Source organism: Pelophylax lessonae (assembly GCF_965119305.1).
Source record: "Pelophylax lessonae genome assembly, chromosome: 8".
NCBI classification, from domain to species: Eukaryota; Metazoa; Chordata; class Amphibia; order Anura; family Ranidae; genus Pelophylax; species Pelophylax lessonae.
Window position 1 is genome coordinate 158806807 of NC_138775.1, and position 20172 is coordinate 158826978.

Genomic DNA, 20172 nt, shown 5'->3' on the forward strand with positions numbered 1-20172 from the left:
AGGCCGAAACCCGGATTTCCAGTGTAGAGGACGAAATCTACCAGATGCAGGGCACAGAGCAAACCCAAGACAAAATCAATCGTCTTGTTATGGACAAACTGGAGGACTTGGAAAATAGGTCTCGGCGGAGTAACCTAAGATTTATTGGGATTCCAGAATCCGTCCAACCCTCGGCCATTCCAGAAATCTGCGCACAGAAAATCCCTGCGGCCCTGGGCATACAAGGGACCTGTGTGGTTGAACGGGCCCACAGAATGGGACTTTATTCGGAGGAACGTAAGACCCCTCGCCCAGTCATCGCGAAATACTTAAACTACTCAGACAAATCTGCCATCCTTCAGAAGTTCCGCCAAAACCCACATTTCCAGATCGAAGGTATGAAAATCCTCATTTTTGCAGACTACTCAGTCGAAGTCGCAAAAAAACGCAAAACTTTCCAAACCGTATGCTCCCAGTTACACCAGGAACGCATTAAATTTACCTTGGCCTACCCGGCGACTTTGCGCCTTCGAGCCCCGAATGGCAACCAGCTATCATTCCAAGACCCTGCGGAGGCAGAGAAATTTGTCCGCTCACTACAACATGGCGAACCAGGTCATAGCAACTCAGCCAAATCCCTTTCTTTTTCCAGACCGGACATCCCTTACAGCCCCAGGAAGGAATCCCCGAAACGGCAACGATTCTCTGATGTGGCCCCCCCCCCCGCTGACTCGCCCATCTGACTTGATGGGTTTTCTACCTCTAATTGGGCCTTGGGAACATTTTCCTCCAGGCCTTGCTCCCGGGTGGCTCTGGCCATGCAACGACTGATAACGTAAGATAGTTCTCTCTCACTGGAGATCTGTACTGTATTTTACTACTTGGTAGCTAATGTTATATTTCTGCTGTTCAATGGTTCTTTTTACTGATCCTTTTGTCCGTTATGCTATATATGCCATGGCTGCTCAACACTATGTTGTAGGTCGTGACCCAAGTCTCTGCGGACACGTTCTTTGACGGGGTTAAATTTGTCCCCTGCAGTGTCTGGAGACGCACTTGGGGAGCTGTGCTCCATCGCATACGCATGCGGAAAAAAGAGAAGTCTTTGCGACTATGTTTATGTTCCTGTTTTATTCTTGTGTTTTCCTACCCAGTTTTCCAGATCCCCCCTCCCCCAGTCCTTTTCCCCAGGGGTCAAACTCCTTATGGTCTGCACACATACATGGCGACACGTTCTTACCAGATGGCGATCTTTACTTATTCACATAAATCTAGCTATCCCCCTGATAATGGTTAGACACCATACGAACTGTGACAGATATCCATTCTCGTTAGGTGAACTATGACGCTAATTTCCTGGAATGTCAAAGGTCTTTGATCCCCGGCTAAGAGAATGAAAGTCTTGAGACATCTTAAACGTCTCCGGGCCGATATCGCTCTTATTCAGGAATCGCACCTTCCCTCTGCTGACATGGCTCGTATGGAAAAACTTTGGGTAGGCAAGGTGGTAGGTTCTGCAGCACTCGGACGCAAAGCAGGTGTCCTCATTCTGTTTCATAAATGGCTCTCGGTAGAAGTTCTTGCCGTGGATGGGGACACGGAAGGCCGATATATCTCGGCCCACGTCCGCATCAACAGCAAGGAATTTATTATTTCTAACGTTTACGCCCCCAATGTTTTTGATCAGTCCTTCTACTCGATGCTATCAACCCGAACTCTGGCCCTCCCTCCTATCCCCCATTTGATGGGGGGCGACTTAAATGCTGTCATGGACCCAGTTCTTGACAGATCACGACCCCTCGCGGATACGCGGTCTAGTACGGGCGGTCCCCCCACTCCTCTAGCCACTCTTACCGACTCCCTCTCACTGACAGATGTCTGGCGACACTCCCACCCGACAGACAGAGAATACACCTTTTATTCCCACCCCCACAAAATTTTCACGAGAATTGACTTTCTTTTGTACTGACTCGCTACTACCAGTAACTCAAGACGCGGTGATCCACGAAATAGCGATATCGGACCACTCCCCACTCTCCCTGTCTATTGACCTTACCGGTTCCCCCGCTGTTCCCCTAATATGGTGATTCCCCTCTTTTCTGATCAACAACGAGGACTTTAAAGGTTATCTTGAACGGGCATGGCAGGAATATGTTGACACCAATGCATCCCACGTCTTCTCCCCCCATTTATTCTGGGAAGCGGGTAAGGCTTTCCTGAGAGGTCGTATTATCTCCTATGCGGCGGCTTTCAAACGACACGCGAAGAGCGGTTATAAGTCGGCGAATAATCGGCTCCGCGAAGCACATCGTAATCTATTACTGGGAGATACCCAATCAACCAGGGAAAAATGGGTCTTGGCCAAAAAGAACTTTGATGAATGGGCCGATAAAGTCGAACGTCTGCACACGGCGCATTTTGCAGCATCCTTGCACAGGTTCGGCAATAAGGCTGGCAAACTGTTGGCGAAAATGTGCAAGGGTCGACCGTCACCCACACATATTGGGTCCCTGCGAAATCCATCGGGCATATTAGATTCCACCCCCCAAGGCGTGCAACGTATTATGAGAGACTTCTACTCTGCGCTCTATGGCCCAGAGAAAGTCGATGATGCCTCGGGTGAGATGTTTTTATCAGGTACGGGACTCCCTCGCATCGCCCCTGCCCAGCTCGACATGTTAAATGCACCTATCTAGGCGGAAGAGGTCACACACACAATTAAACACCTCACGGCGAATAAATCGCCTGGTCCAGACGGCCTTACGGGGGAATTTTATAAATACATTACGGCAAGCCTAGTTCCCACTTTGGTGGCGGTTTACGCCAGCATTTGGGAAGGCGGGCCTTACCTCCCAACGGGCAACCAAGCCATAATTAAACTACTTGCAAAAAAAGGTAAGGACCCCCTAGAGCCAGGATCCTACCGCCCTATCTCATTGCTTAATCTTGATGTGAAAATACTGTCAAAAATCGTTGCCTCTCGTTTGGCGGCCATTATGCCACACTTGATCCACCCAGCGCAGTCCGGCTTCACTAAGGGAAGATCGGCCTCGGCGAACATCCGGAAAGTACTGCTGGTACTGGAGCAAGCACGTTTGTACCCCTCGCAAGACTTGGCCATTGTGACCCTAGACGCCGAAAAGGCATTCGACAATGTTAACTTTATCTGGCTGCGTAAAGTCTTGGATGCCATGGGTTTTCAGGGCCCGTTCGTCCGACTGATTACTTCTATGTACGCTTCCCCGACGGCTAGACTCTGTGTAGGTGGTTCGATGACCGAGGACTTTCGAGTGTTTAAAGGTACTCGCCAAGGTTGCCCGCTGTCCCCACTACTCTTTAACCTGGCCATGGAACCTTTATCTAGGTACCCCTCTGGCCCTGCCCCCCTACATGGGATCCGCCTGGGTCACTTAGACCTGAGGATCTCTTTATTTGCAGATGACTTCCTCCTATTCACCTCATGCTCCTCTGCAGACATTCCCACGATTGTGTCCACGTTTAATGCCTTCAGGAAATGTTCGGGCCTCAAAATAAATTATTCCAAGAGCGAGATTCTCCCCTTGGGGTTGGGCACGGCCCGAAGATGGGAATCAGACTCCCCCTTTAAAATAGCGAAACATTCCATCACCTACCTGGGTATAAAAATTGGCAGGACCCCCGCATCTATCTATACCCTCAACTGTTTACCAAAGTGAGGGGGGAACTGGAAAACTGGAAGGACCTGCCGCTGTCTCTTTTGGGGAGATGCCACTTGATCAAAATGGTCAGTTTTGCCCGCATCCTGTATTTTCTTCAGACCCTTCCTTTATTGATTAAGCATAAGGATATACAAGACCTCTCCAAGGCGTTCTCCAGATTTCTTTGGCGAGGGAAAAGACCCCGCATCTCTTCGAAAAAGCTATGCCTCCCCAGGCGAGATGCTGGTATAAATTTTCCTAGTATTCGTTTATATAACTTATCCTGTCTGTTGAGAGTGGCACTGGACTGGATATCTCGGTCTTCTCAATTCTCTAATTTTGAGCTAGAGTCCCAGATGTCTAGCCCTTTCACACTAACCTCACTTCTACATGCCAAATGGGCTCATCTTCCACCCACACTGCGCCATAACCTGCTCCTGCGGGACACGGTTATTGCGTGGAGGGAGGTGAGGAAACTCTTGAAGATACCTCTGTACTTCTCCAAACACCTTCCCATTATAGGGAACCCCACTTTTCCCCCCGGCCTGGACCATGCGGTTTACAAAGAATGGGAATCAAAGGGACTGGTCAATTTCTATCAATTTTGTGACCCTCAAACAGGACTACTGCGGTCTTGTACTGACATGTTGGAAACGTACAATCTGCCACCCTCAGACTCTTTCTACCTGGCGCAATGCCGTCACTTTATCCGTGGCACGCAAACCAAACCTGACAGCAGGACCAAGCTCTCTCTCATTGACACCCTACTGGACTCTGGCAAGTATACTATCTCTGACATCTATAAACCGTTTATCCAACTCTGCCCACCTGCCTCTTTCACCTCTTCAGCAGCGAACTGGCTCAAGGACTTCCCAGGCGAGGACACACTGCCCAAGATTATCAGCGGTCTTCGGACCACCCTGGCTCTTACCCCCAATTCAGTGTGGAAAGAGACTCAGCTTAAAATATTCCACAGAGCACACATTCCTTTCTTGTCAGACAAATCTGTCCAGGATGCCCACAAATGCACTCTGTGTCACACAGAGCGCCCTTCACTCTTCCACAAATTCTGGGACTGTGCCCCGATCTCTGCATTCTGGGACCAGGTTCTAACCTTTATAACCACGGTGACCACAGTATCCGTGCCGAAAGATCCTATGTTATTGCTCTTTGGTTACTGGGACAAGCGTCTACAGAAATGGTCCAGCACCTCAGCCGATTCACCTCGTCTTTGGATCCTAACCACATTGTTCATCGCAAGACGTCTGATACTAAAACAATGGATAGCCACCTCCCCTCCTCATGTATCCATGCTTCGGTCAGAGCTAACCACACTTCATTCTATTGATCGCCTCAACATGGACTCTGTGGCCCCACGTGCGGTCGACGCCTTCAACGCCAAATGGAGTGTCTTCTCGAAATACTCCACCAATGTTTTGGACTCTCCCCCTGCTTCCTTCATCTTTCCGAACCATCAAACTCCCACAGTTGCAATCCCCACATGATTCTCCCCTAGTGGATTCTATGTTTTAGAGATTGGTCCCACCCCCTACTCCGTGTTCCCTTACCTTGCTCACTATCAGTGGGCAACCTGCCCCCGACCCCTGTCACATCTTGTTGTTTCATTATATGTTTTGTACATGCATATTCATGTCCTATGTTTTGTTAAAAGAAAATCAATGGGTCTGTAAGGGTTCTGCCAAATTGTGGAATGGATGCGGACCCATTTTGCAGATGTGTGAATGGACCCTATATGTATTTGACATGTTTTTACTGGCTGCTGTCAGTTCTGGCTGATTTATGAAAAAAAATATATATATTTTTTGCTGTAGAAAAAAAAAATTAAATTTTAAGGGCAACTTTTCCAATTGCAATACTTCTGTTATGACATTGTCCATGTGCTGGGACTATTTGTGCACAGCTAGTAAGTCTTTTGTGGCTGCAAATATGACCTAAAGGTTTTTAAAGTTTGCCTCCCATTAAAGTCAATGGGGCCCGCCGCAAACTCGCGGTTCGCGGACTTTTGAGAAAATTTGCGGCTGACGTTCGCGAACCGCCCGGCCGATGTTCATACATCACTATTGAGGAACAGACTTTTAAAAAACTCTGACTCATTTATCCTTTCAAGGCGATCATCTGTTTGGGGCTACCCTGGATTACATCATTAAGAGTCTCACAGGGGGGAAAGTACCTTTATTCCACAGTTTGGGAAGCGGAAAGAACCTTGTCACAGATGTGGCCTATCTTTCTCGACTAACAAGAAGTTTTTTTGTCCCTCAGGGTCAGCTTACAAGGGTTTAAACCTTTCAAATCCTCCTTGGGAGGTTCCCAGCAGTCCTGGTCTAGCAAGCAGAGAGCAGGATTCTTTAGACCAGAAGACAAGGCTCCTTCAGCTTGAAGGTGCACCCTCAACCATACCTGGGGTGGGGGGGGGGGTGTCTTTGCTGGTTTCTAGGCCCATGGACCTCCCTTGCAAATGACAAATGGGTCCACAAAGTAATACCGTCCGGTTACAAGATAGTTTCATTTTTGCCCACCGGATAGGTTCTTTCCTTCCAATGTACTGTATGTCTGTCCCAGACCAATTGTAAGCTCTCTTTGGGGGCGATGCAAGACCTTTTGCTTCAGGGTGTGATTGTCCCAGTTCCAGTATTAGAGCGGTTTCAGGGTTTTTTCAAACCTGTTCATGGTCCCACAGAAGGAGGACAAGGTACAGCTCATTCTGGACATCAAGGCCCTGAACTGCTTTGCGCGGGTACAGAAATTCAGAATGGAGTCCATTTGCATTGTGGTGACATCCCTTCATCAGGTGTTTCTCTTGTCTTTATTGTCATCAAGGCATCAATGCTTACCTGCTCATTCCAATAAGTGCCCGACACTGGCGCTTCCTCCATATTGCTGTGGGAGAGGAGTATTACCGGTTTGTGGCGTTACCCTTTAGTCTCGCCTCTGCTCCTCGTGTTTTCACAAAAGTGCTGGCCCCGGTTCTGGCATTGCTACATCAGCAGTGGATTGCGGTGCTGGGTTGCCTGGATGACCTCCACCATGAACTGAGTCCTCTGCTGCCCTGATGGGTGGCATGGAGTTCACTATACAGACCCTGACAGAGTTGGCTTCTAAAATACCAGCAGTGTGCTCTGATTACATCCAGGAAATTGGATTATCTGGGTCTAACCCTGTATTCATCCTTCCTCTGGACAAGCTTCAGAAGTTGAATGCTGCGATTCACCTACTGCTTTCAAGCAGATTGTCCTCCCTCCGGACTTGCATGCGGGTGCTGGGCCTGATGGTATCTACCTTTGAGGCAGTTTCATACGAGGTCCCTTCACAGGGGGATCTTAGTAACATGGGACAAGTGTCCGAGGTCTCTGGACAATCAGATTCAGTTTCTGGTCTGGTGGCTTCACTTTCCAGCTCTTCGGCAGGGCGAATCCTTCTACCCTTGTATTGGTCAATGGTCACTGTGGATGCCAGTCTGTCCACATGGGGAGGGGTCCTGAGACAGAGCTCCGCTCAGGGTTGTTGGACACTGGAAGCGTCCAGACTGCCAATCAATGTCTTTGAACTTTTGCCGATCAGGCTGTGCCTGGATCACTGGTCGTATTGACTCCTGGGGCTTCTGAGCATCCAGTTGGACAATGCCACAGCAGTGGCTTATGTCAATCACCAGGGTGGAGCAAAGAGTGTGTTGGCAGCTCTGGGAGTAGCCGGCATTCTTCAGTGGATAGGCCATTGCGTTTCGGCCCTTTCTGCCGTACATGTTCCAGGAGTGGAAAACTGGCAGGTGGACTATTTCAGTCGGCAGAGGTTGGACCAAGGTGAGTTGACCCTTCATCTGGATGTGTTTCATCAGATATGTCTCCAGTGGGGAATCTCTGAGGTGGAACTGTTGGCATCCACAGCTCAACAGAAAGGTACCGAGATTTGTGGCAAGGTCACAGGATCCTCTGGCAGACGCCACAGATGCTCTGGTGGTCCAGTGGGGGCCAATATTGTGTGATTTATGTTTTTCCCCCTCTCCAGCTTCTGCCGCAGCCTTTGTGCAGAATTGTGGCTGAGGGGATTCCGGTCATTTTAGTGGCTCCTGACTGGCCCCGTCAGTCTTGGTACGTTGACCTGGTGCAACGGGTCGCCAATGTCCCTTGGAGACTGCCTCTCAGGGAGGATCTACTGTCCAGGCCAATCTTCCATCCAGCTTTACAGTTGCTGGCTTTAGCGGTGTGACGTGAGTCACTTTGGTTGGGGGGCTTGTGGAACCCAGATTGCTTTAGGGAGGTTGGGAGACTCCTTGTCCAGCTTCCCCAGCCCCTCTTATGTGTAAGTCACCCTGTGCCACTGCTTGGGGACGTCCCTATGTTTCTGAATCAATAGAGAAGCTGTGTCCGTCAATGAACGAAAGAGAAAATGGTCTTTTTGACTTACCGTAAAATCCATTTCTCCTGAGTTCATTGATGTACACAGCATCCACCCCTCTACTTCTGACACTGCTTGTTACAAAACTGAAGACCTATAGCAGAAAGGGGGAGTATACCACCTAGGACTGCCCATAGGCATAGCCAAGTCTTTTTTCTGCCTAGTGTCCTACTCCTGTAGAGGGCAATATAACCCAATGGTTCTGAATAATTTAAAAGCTGTGTCCATCAATGAACTCGGAGAAACTGATTTTTCTATTTTCTGGTATAAAACATATCTAATAAAAACTAAAAAACGAATTTCTAAATACATTTTTGCCAAAATGCATTCTACTACATTTCTTTGGTAAAAAAAAAAATCCCAATCAGTGTATATTTTCTTATAGCATCTACAAACTATGGTGTATATATATTTGAAAATGAATCTATGCTGATGGCCAATCTCATTTCTTGAGGCCCTTAAAATGTCAGGACATTACAAATACCCCCCCAAATTACCCCTTCTTGGAATGCAGACAGTCTGGGGTATTTAGTAAGAGGCATGGCAAGTTTTTTGAAATTGTCACTGACTGGTGACAGCATATTAAAACATTTTTTTTTTTAGACTGATAATTGTAGGTATCATGGTACCATGTGTTAGCTGTGGGCCAATCACAGCTCACAAGTGAAGGGAGCAAAACTGTTATCATATTGATTCATAACAATTGTTTTGACATTTTGATCATGTGATCACCGGTCCCCGAGCACCGGGATCCGCATCTGTCACGGGGAGGGGGACGCCCAGCTTTGCCTATACATGCCACCCGCCCGCAGTAAATCTACTGTGGGCAGTCAGCGAGTGGTAAAACATTTCCATGCCCTGCCCATTGAGGTAACCAAAGTCATCACTTTCATCATTACCGCATGTCTGGACCAATACTTAACTACTGCATGCATTTATTTAATTATTTCCATCTGTGAATTGAGTACAAAGTCTTTTCATATGGTATTTACTGAGAATTTTTAGCGTTTTGCAGTAAATACGGCAAGCTGCATGACCAAACTTGCTTTTACTAGATATGTTTTATATAAGAAAGTAGAAAAAAAAAATAAATATATATAAAAATATATATATACAGTGTATATATATATATATAATATATTTTTTTTTTTGGTCTTTCTTTGTTTATATTGCAAAAAAAAAAAAAAAAATACTACCAAAGGAAAGCTCTATTTGTGTAAAAAAAAAATGATACAGATTTTATATGCGTGAAGTATTGCATGAATGGGCAATTGCCAGTTAAAGTAGCACAGTGCCGAATAGAAAAAAAATGCCCAAGTCATGAAGGGGGGAAAGCCGCCTGGAGCTGAAGTGGTTATGTGTACATTATAATTTTTTTTCTATATGTTCCTGTTTTATTTCTTCATTTAATTTTTTTGTGGATTTAGATGGTGTATTATATTTTATATTAGGTTCTAGATGCATTTCAACTTTGAACATTTAACATTTTATTTATTGTGAATTTGCAGTAAGGAGTAGGGCTGACCACGCTTTATGCAATCTTATTGTACAGACTTTCTTCTTTGGATTTGCCAGTAGTTGTGGTGTTTGGGGGCCTGTCTGATCGAATACAAATTGATAAGGTGGATTAGGTGGGTCCTCATATTGCATGGTTTTGGTGGATTGGAATTTGATGGTACAAACATTGTATGGTTGGTTTGTAGCGTATATGGTGACCCTAAGTACAATATGGATGCGACTACTAGAGGGAGTGTGGTTAAAATGTATGTGATATAATCCCAATATGGACTTGAGGGGTGGAGAGAGTTGATGGGGGTTTATACTGTATGCTGCAAATTTAAGAAAATACTGGCCACTAGATGAAGCTGATGATCAATAAACCTATAAGAGGAATTTTGGAAATTATTTGTAGCAACTGAGCAAATGCTTGAGACATTCACACATGAAACCCCTTGGTGTTTTACTGTATGTATGTATGTATGTATGTTTTTGTGAGTTTGATTCTTGTTTGTGTGCTATATATGTTTCTAATAATATTTAATTTCACTTATTTTATTAACATTTTTATTTCTTTCTGTAAAATAAGTGCAAAATAAGGCTAATGAGGAGTTATTTTTGACACAAGAACAGATCCAGGGTAGTAGAAAGGAGATTCTCTAATTCTTATTAGCCATTCAAAGCACACTTCACACTTTAAAACTACCAAAACCACCCCACAGTTGCCTTCTCCATTGACTTCAACTTTGTCCAAATCTCCTGATTGTCACAGAAATTTCAGGGAAATAAAAACTCTTAATTTCATACCTAATAGTGAGTCAAAACTAACAGCAAGGTAATTTAGGAATGTTCGGGATAAACATAATTACTTCTTTAGGCAAAAAAAAGATTGAATGGACCACTTGGTCTTTTTCTGCCATCAATTTTCTATCTGAAATAGGTTAGATTTGTCAAAATTATGAAGTGTATCTGAAGCCTAATGAGGAGATTCACCTTCTCTATGACCAATGTCATTGGGACAGGAAATTAAGGAACAAGAGATGAGACAGAAAATTAAGGAACAAGAGATGAGAACCAATCTTCCAGTATAAACACCTGTTTCTGTGGTAACTGTCGATGAGATATTCCCCCTGACTTTAGAAAGATTTCCTATACTCTTTCAGTTGTGTCTCTGAGACAGCAAATGAGAGGAAATCTCCCCAATGGGATAAAACAAAAAGACAAAAAAGACATAATTCTCAAAAACAGATCAAAACAAAAAGTGAATAGTACAGTATTCTCCATTCTGTACAATATCAAAATAAAAACAAATATGGGGAAGATAGGGGGAATAATCTGGGTAAATAGGAGGTATTAAAGGAATCAGCATTTTTGGATAAAATAATTAAAGGGATAATATTATAATCCATAACATAATATATATAAATATTGTTAGAACAGCCAATATCCCCAAAGGTACAAACGGTATAAGGGGAAGGGGGGGACAAAACGTGGGACTTTGTGTGAGGTGTGTGGAGTTGGTTGGGATAAGAAATAGTACAATAATGTGTAAAAGGTAGGCTTTAATCAGATATCATTATAATATCCATCATAATAACATAACGTATGGTAATAGGGTCAATCGATACCAGAAACATCTCATAGTTGAGTCATACATATAAAAACAGAAAAACATTATGAACAGGGCTCGGAGGCACACAGCCCAAGTATTGGCTGTACCTCCCAAAGCCCCACTGTGTTTGTATATATGTATGTTTGCGTCTTTGTTGTCTTTTGTCCTTTATGTCATTCCATGATTTCTAATAGGGATGGAGGTGTGTGGTATAAGTGGTTGGTTCATATGCGGGCCCTACAGGCTTGCATCATATCATTATTCTAACAATGTTGTCTTCTTATTCCAAATGTTGCCTTGTCATAGTTGAATATTATTGTATTGTTTTGTTTTTGTATTGTGGCCATGAGATGGGTTCTGCATGTGTGGATGGCTCCCCGGCAGGCTCTGGTCTGTTTCCGGGAGCTGCAAGGCACTCCAGGGGCCTCCCTCGCCCCGGGTTGGACGCGGGGATTTGGGCGGCCTCCCATTGTGCCTCGGCGCCACGTCTTCCGTGTTGCATGCGTGACATCAACTGTGACGTCACTGCGTCCACACATGATCGTCTTTCTCGCGCCCAAACAAAAGGAAGGACATCTGTGCCACTACCCAGGATGGCCAATTCGTCTTGGATGCGGCAACCCGTGCCTCCACTTGTTGAGCGCGGATGTGACGCTCGGAACCTCTGCTGCGACCATCATTGGGTACTCCCTTGACATTTCTCCATTCACTCACGCTTTCCTCCCTATACACACCTTTTTATTCCACTATTGGACACCCTCACACCCAGTGTAGGGTACTATTCTCTCACTGCTCCTCCTCCCCCCTCGCCCCAGGTTGTACGCGGGGATTTGGGCGGCCTCCCATTGTGCCTCGGCGCCACGTCTTCCGTGTTGCACGCGTGACGCCAACTGTGACGTCACTGCGTCCACGCATGATCGTCTTTCTCGCGCCCAAACAAAAGGAAGGACATCCGTGCCACTACCCAGGACGGTCAATTCGTCTTGGATGCGGCAACCCGTGCCTCCACTTGTTGAGCGCGGACGTGACGCTCGGAACCTCTGCTGCGGCCATCATTGGGTACTCCCTTGACATTTCTCCATTCACTCACGCTTTCCTCCCTATACACACCTTTTTATTCCACTATTGGACACCCTCACACCCAGTGTAGGGTACTATTCTCTCACTGCTCCCTCTGGTGCTATGGTTCACCACCCATTCACAGCCTTTCCACTTTGACCTCACTTTCCTTGGATTTACCTATCCTGGTACAGATCTCCCCTCTTCCCCCTTTATACTTGTTGTCACTGTATCATCAGTGCACTTCCTAATTAACCCACTATGTACTACACTTATCATTATAGATACCATGGGGGATCACTACCTCGATCCTATCTACATTCATCAATTTGGTTATCCTCTAGTCACCCTGATGTGTTCAATGGTTGTGCCCTGGACCACAGTTATGGGTTCCTTCAGCTCCCGGTGCAGACTTTATGACCCTGGACCCCTATCCACAACAATTTTATCCATATTTACCCTAATTACAAACATTGACTTGGGATACATCTTCTCCTGACGAAGTGGAAATTGTCCACGAAACGCGTTGAGCCTATCCTTGATGCATCCCCCACAACTATCATTATACCTTTTTGATTTGGAATTTATACAGGCCCATCATCAATGACTTTCCTTCCAATGTTTTTCTGTTTTTTTATGTATGACTCAACTATGAGATGTTTCTGGTATCGATTGACCCTATTACCATACTTTATGTTATTATGATGGATATTATAATGATATCTGATTAAAGCCTACCTTTTACAGATTATTGTACTATTTCTTATCCCAACCAAATCCACACACCTCACACAAAGTCCCGCGTTTTGTCCCCCCCTTCCCTTTATACCGTTTGTACCTTTGGGGATATCGGCTGTTCTAACAATATTTATATATATTATGTTATGGATTATAATATTATCCCTTTAATTATTTTATCCAAAAATGCTGATTCCTTTAACACCTCCTATTTACCCAGATTATTCCCCCTATCTTCCCCATATTTATTTATGAACAGGGCTCGGAGGCACACAGCCCAAGTATTGGCTGTACCTCCCAAAGCCCCACTGTTTGTATATATGTATGTTTGCGTCTTTGTTGTCTTTTGTCCTTTATGTCATTCCATGATCAAAATAAAAACGTTTTGGCATATTTTAAAATAATATTTTTAAGAAATAATGTATATGTGGTTGTTTGACTCTTAGTTGTGTTTTTTGTTTTAGGAGTTGGACAGACTTGCGGTGCACCACCAGTAGTGCCATTTGGAGACATCACAGAAACTAAATTACAGAGCTATCAATCCGGTTCTTCTGTAAGATATAAATGTGCAAATTATTATAAGCGTGAAGGAAAAGAAGTTATTACATGTAAAGATGGAGAATGGGAAAAGGAGCCAGTCTGTCGAGGTATGGTCCTTCCTGTGATCTCAGTATTTATGCAGAGTTTCTCACAAACTTTTGGCTGTCTAAAATAGCTGCATGTACACTGCCTGGCCAAAAAAAAAAAAAGTAGCCACCAAAATAAAAGGTCACACACTCTAATATTTCGTTGGACCGCCTTTAGCTTTGATTACGGCACGCATTCGCTGCGGCATTGTTTGAAAATTATGTCTCATGTTCCCTGAACCACTCTTTCACAATTTCAGCCCAATGAATCCTGGCATTGTCATCTTGGAATATGCCCGTGCCATCAGTGAAGAAAAAATCCATTGAGGGAATAACCTGGTCATTCAGTATATTCAGGTAGTCAGCTGACCTCATTCTTTCGGCGCATACAATAACTATCCAATAGGATAGTTACTGGATGCTTAGTTTAGTTAGTTGCTTAGTTAATTCCAGGTGGCAACTTTTTTTTTGGCCAGGCAGTGTATATATTATTGCAATAATAACTTGAATCTGAAGTAATTTAGAATAACATACATACTAAATATCCACTTATGGTTGCAATGTAAACAATAAATAAAATAAACAATGTTAAGTAGGGCCACATTAGTGTGTGTGTGTGTGTGTATATAAGTATGTGTATATACAGTATATATATATATATATATATATATATATATATATATATATATATATATATATATATATAGTATATATAGTGTGTGTGAATAGGGATTATTACCACAGGTTCCTTAAATTGCAGGAAGCCTGTATAAATACTTAGACGAGGTAAAGTTCCAGATCATGTTTATTTGTTACGTAATCATGAATTATAATTACGGAGAGCATACACAAATAACAGGCTGTTCAATGTGTGCTCTGATCTGATGGATCTCAGATCCCTCTTTTTATAGGATATCTTATCATAAAACACACATTTAAGGAATGGCACATTGGTACATGGTAACTTGACATTATGGTATTCTCCTGATAACATCTTTGTAAAAGACATGCTTTTAACAAACTCACAAACGCCATTTTAGCTTCACTAATCAATATAGAAGATACATTAGGATCTGTGTATATATATAACTCTAACTTATCATATATTTTAATAATAGGATGTAGGAATAAGTAAATATCACATTATCCTTATACATTAAAGAGGAAGTAAACCCTCCTCTACAACTTGTACCTATAGGCAAGCCTATGATAAGGCTTAACTATAGGTACTGTAAATATCTCCTAAACATGTACCGTTTAGGAGATATTTACCTTACATGTCGCCAGTGACGTCACTGGCGCATGCGCTCTGAAGGAACGGCCGATCGTGCCGTTCCTTCAGAGCCCCGTGCCGTGACTGTCGGCTCCCGCGCGCCTGCGCGGGAGTGACGTCTCGGCGGCTCCGGCCAATCAGATGGCCGGATGCCGCGATCCCGGAAGACGGGCGACTAGACATGTCGCCCGTCATAGAGGTGAGTGAGCGGCACGGCGGGGGCTCGTTCTGAGGTAAGTATTGCATAATGAGCTAGTATGCGATGCATACTAGCTCATTATGTCTTTCTTTTGCAGGGTTTAAAAAAAAAAAAAAAAAAATCAAACGAGTTTACAACCTCTTTAACTCCCTCCTTTGATCATTACTGATCATACATTTCATTCCCTGCACTACTGCCAAGGAAGGCTCAAATCTTTGTTCTTGATACTTTTTTTTCCTAATAATTTATCACACAATAGTATTTAACAATTACAATTCAATTAAAGGACATGTAAATAAATAAATCACTGGGACCGGATGGCTTGCATCCGAGGATTCTTAAAGAGCTCAGCCAGGTGATTGCCAGACCATTATTCCTGATCTTTAAGGATAGTCTACAGACGGGTATGGTGCCAGCTGATTGCAAAAAAAAGCCAACGTGGTACCAATATTTAAAACTGGGCCGAGATATATCCCGGGTAACTATAGGCCGGTCAGCCTAACATCAGTAGTCTGCAAGATTTTGGAGGGGATGTTAAGGGACCATATACAAGACTTTAGTAATGAAAACGGTATTATTTTTTTATACTTTTTATTTCAAGATGTGCACAAAAAAAGAATCAACATATAATTCCAAAGAAAAAAAAACAGGGTTACATAATTCAAACTTCCTAGGTATTTATAAAGCCCCGTACACACGCACAGATTGTTGGCCAACTGATCGGCCAACTTTTGTCCAGTGTTGTTTGTTGGTTGAAATGTGCATTAGACTTGCACTGGACTTTTGTTGGCCAACAAAAACCAACTTCAGAAGTGATGTCATGTGCTGGTTGACTTTCCGTGTGTTTTTTCTTCTCTGAGCATGCCCAGTCTTGCTCATCTGATTTTTGTCTGCCGAAATCTGTACTGACTGAGGAACAATCGGCCGTTCTTTGTTGGCCAACATAAATTTTATAGCATGCACACCAGATTTTTTTCGGCCAAAAATTCGCAGTTGGTTGTCGGAAGCATCATACTAGCAAGCCTACAATCGGACGTTGGCCAACAATTTACGGCCAACAATCTGTGCGTGTGTACGGGGCTTAAGTCCGTCTGTCTGGTATAGCAATATTTTGTTTATATTAAATATTTAACAAGCACCACACTCTTCATTGATCCCTATCAAATTAACCCATAACTTAAATATATAAAGAAAAATAATCATTGTTGTTCCGGTGTGCTCAGTTTCCCACTCACTACAGCTCAAAAAAACCCTTTGGTATTCCTCATCCGCTTCTGTTCCTATATTAATTTCTCTCTCACATCTCCATTTATTTAACATTTAGTCAATAATGAGGAGCACCAGATATCCCAGATACTATGGTATTTCTTTAAACATCCTCTATTCATATATAATACTTTTTCATATGGCAAAATTTGGTTAACTGCTGTTAACCAGCTTTTAATGGTAGGAGGTTTTGGTTGGATCCACTTTATTGTAACGGTTTTCCTTGCCAAAAACAATGTTTCTCTAAGCATTATTCTACAATGCACAGACCACACCGTCTCATCCAATATACCCAATAGACAGGCCTCTGGAGTCAAAGGTACTGGCATAAATAAAACAGATGTCTATATATGAACAATCTCTTGCCAAAAACTTGTTATCTCAGGGCATAACCACATAATGTGTATAAAGTCTGCTCTGGGGGCACTACATCTCAGACATTTAGGAGATGCCATGCGGTACATTGCATGTAATCTACTAGGAGATAGATAGGATTGATGTATCATATAAAGTTGTATTAACCTATTGTTTACTGCAGGTGACACATATAGATGGGAGAAGAATACCTCCTCCCATTCTTCATCGGATAGATTGGGAATTATTTCCTGCCATTTAGTTATAATTGTCAATGGGTTCATACCTGAATTAATCTTGCCCAAATGAGCATATATTTCAGATACCAACCCTTTGGGGCCTTGAGATCTCAGAATTCCAATCATGGGGTATCTAGAAAATCTAGCTCCCGTGACCCCAAATTGTGCTTGTAATGCATGTCTCAGCTATAAATACCTATATAAAGATGTGTGTGATATGTCATGTTTCAATTGTATATCTGAAAAAGAATACATATAATTTATATCATATACATCTGCCAGGGCGTAAATTCCTTTGTGTTCCCAAAATTGGTAATCCATCAACTGTTTCAAATGTATAAACATTGGATTCTGTCATAATGGGAGATCTATATTAGTCTGGGTCTTTCCTTCAGCTCGTTTTACCTCTCTCCATATTGTGCGTGCTAAGGTTATTATTGATACATGTCTACACTTCAACATATTCAAAGGTGCCTCCAAAGCTATAAGTAAATTATCAACTTGTAGTACTTGAGCTAGGTGTGACTCCACCATCTGTGATGTTACTGGTATTACCCAGCTAGTAAGATGCTTAAGCTGTCCAGCTAAATAATACCCATGCATATTAGGGAGTGCCATCCCCACTTCCATTTTAGCTCTTTGAAGAGTACTCAATTTAAGTCTATGCCTGCCCTTCCCCCGAATAAATGTGGTAAGTAAAGCATCTATTTTTTTAAAGATAGGGATATGAACTGGCATATGAGAGAGGACATACAAGCATTTAGGTAATAGAATCATCTTGATTAAGTTTATTCTACCTGCCACTGAAAATGGTAACTTAGCCCATATGGCCAATTTTGTCCTAACCATTTTCATAAGCAGGTTCAAGTTAGCTTGTAAAAGAGCAGATGGTGATCTTGTAATAATAATAATACCTAAATATTTAAAGGAAGAAACTACCTTTAAATGACATGATACCTCACTCAAAATAAGTATTTGTGATTGCAATGGCATAAGAGAGGATTTTTGCCAATTAATCTTTAGGCCTGAGTAAAGGCCAAATGTTTCTATCATATGCATAGCTGTTGCATCACTTAAATATAGGATAAGATCATCGGCGTACAGACCAACTACATCTGTCCTCTCCGCCAATGCCATTCCCCTTATTGAGGGAGATTTCCATAAGCGGAGGGCCAAAGCTTCTATAGCTATAGCAAAAAAAAGCGGTGACAGCGGGCATCCCTGTCGGGTGCCCCTGTTCAATTGTATAGAATCAGATAAGAGACCATTCACCAGAAGTCGGGAAGAAGGATTTGCATACAATATAGCGCAGAATTTCTCTCCAAAGCCAAACGCCTTCAGAGCGGCCTGCAGAAAAGGCCATTCGATAGAATCGAGTGCCTTTGCTGTATCAAGGGAAGCCAATACACTCGAGTCTGGCAAGTGGTCTCTAAGCTGACCTATAAGTTGAGTCCGACGAATGTTTATAGAGGTAGATTTCCCCAGCATAAACCCAGTTTGATCTGGGTGTATAATATTAAGAATTACTGTATTTAATCTATGTGCCAAGATTTTTGCAAGAATTTTATGATCGGTATTTAACAGAGATATAGGTCTATAGGAAGCACAATCTTTTTGGGTCTTTATCTGGTTTTGGAATAAGCACCACTGTAGCAGAGTACATAGTCTCTGGAAGTTTTCTTACCCCAAAAGCGGTGGTTAATACCTGAGCCCACACTGGGGCAAGAATATCAACATATCTACTATAGACCTCTATTGGAAGTCCATCAGGACCAGAGGCCTTCCCTGCTGCCACACTTGCTATTGCTCTTCTTATTTCTTCCTCTGTTGGATTTTCCACTAATATTTTAATTTGTTCATCAGCTAAAGTTGGAAATTGCAGCTCATTTAGGTAAGTTGAAATCTCATCTATATTGTACTCGAGAGAGGTAGCATACATGTTGGTATAGAATGTGTGAAAGCAGGACAAAATACCTGCCATATCTCTCACGCACACCCCTTCAGAGTCTTGTATACTCGTTATAACTAAACTCGTATTTTGTTGCTTCGCCATATGTGCTAAAAAACAACTTGAGATATTCCCTTGTTCAAAACATTTCTGTTGGAATTTAAATTGTTTACGTTTAGCATTAGCAGCCATGTGTGTAGTATACGTCCTTACTGTGGTTTCCCATTTATCCCTATTGGTTTCAGATGGTAATATCAGAAACGCCCACTCTGCACTCCTGCACTTCTCTTCCAATTCCTCTATCTCATTTCTGGTTGCTTTTTTAATATATGAGATTGTTGATCTAAGGGCACCCCGGAGATAAGCCTTCAGGGTATCCCAAAAGATCAAATCTCTTGAGGGTTCATGTGCTTCCAAAAATATCTGCAGTTGATCTGGTATACGATCATGTGTTCCAATCTGGGCTAACCAGAATTCCAGTTTTGCCTCAAACCCTCAATTCCATTTGATATGCTTACCAACAGTGGTGAATGGACAGATATTCCTCGAGTCAAATACTCTGCAGAATTAACCATGGGAATAATTTTATCATTTCCCATAACCAGGTCTATTCTTGACAGGCGTCCCTTACCTGGGATAGCCCAGGGATAGGCTCTGGTATGGGGATTTAACATTCGCCATAAATCCTTTCATCCAAATTCCTCCACTAACTGATGCAACATAGGAGACCTTCGCTTTTTTAAATGGGGACCATGCCGATCCATAGATCGATCCCACAGAAGATTAAAATCTCCAAGACACAATACCTAAGCTTCTGGATATAAACTTGAAAACATCATAGCTTCATAGTGGTAATGCTCTTAATTGATAGTGAGGCTATAAGGAATCAGTGTTCCTGCCCAGAGAATATTTAATGCTTAATGTTTCTACCAACAACCCCCACGTCAAGGGGTGGGCCTATGGATTGGACCCAGGCTTTTTTTTTTAATTGAGACTAAAAAGGGCTTCCTTTATTCTTCTTCATTACATAATGAGAGGAATATTTGTAGTTTACAGAAGACAAATTGGAAGGCAGATGATGTACTGCTTGGAATGCAATCAGTACTACTAGATAAATCTGTCTTGGTTTCAGCCTCTTCCAGTCCCTGTACAGAACAGTGAGAGAGGGGGAAGCAGCAGAAGGAACCAATCAGTTTTATTTATGTGCTTTTTTGCTAAGAAATATGCTGATATGAAGATAGAGCAGAGAGATGAACTCCTCAGTCTGCTGCTTCTCTTTTCACTGTCCAGTC

At 43.1% G+C, this 20172-nt stretch overlaps 1 protein-coding gene across 1 annotated transcript in view; it reads left to right on the plus strand.

The window, feature by feature from the left end:
* LOC309562208 (uncharacterized protein) overlaps positions 1–20172 on the plus strand; it is a gene marked incomplete at its 5' end in the record, with an annotated part of 1875955 nt that overhangs the window by 291007 nt on the left and 1564776 nt on the right. The window contains one exon of the mRNA XM_082266327.1: positions 13440–13622. Coding sequence (XP_082122453.1) covers positions 13440–13622 — 183 coding nt within the window. The remainder of the gene's footprint in view (positions 1–13439; positions 13623–20172) is intronic.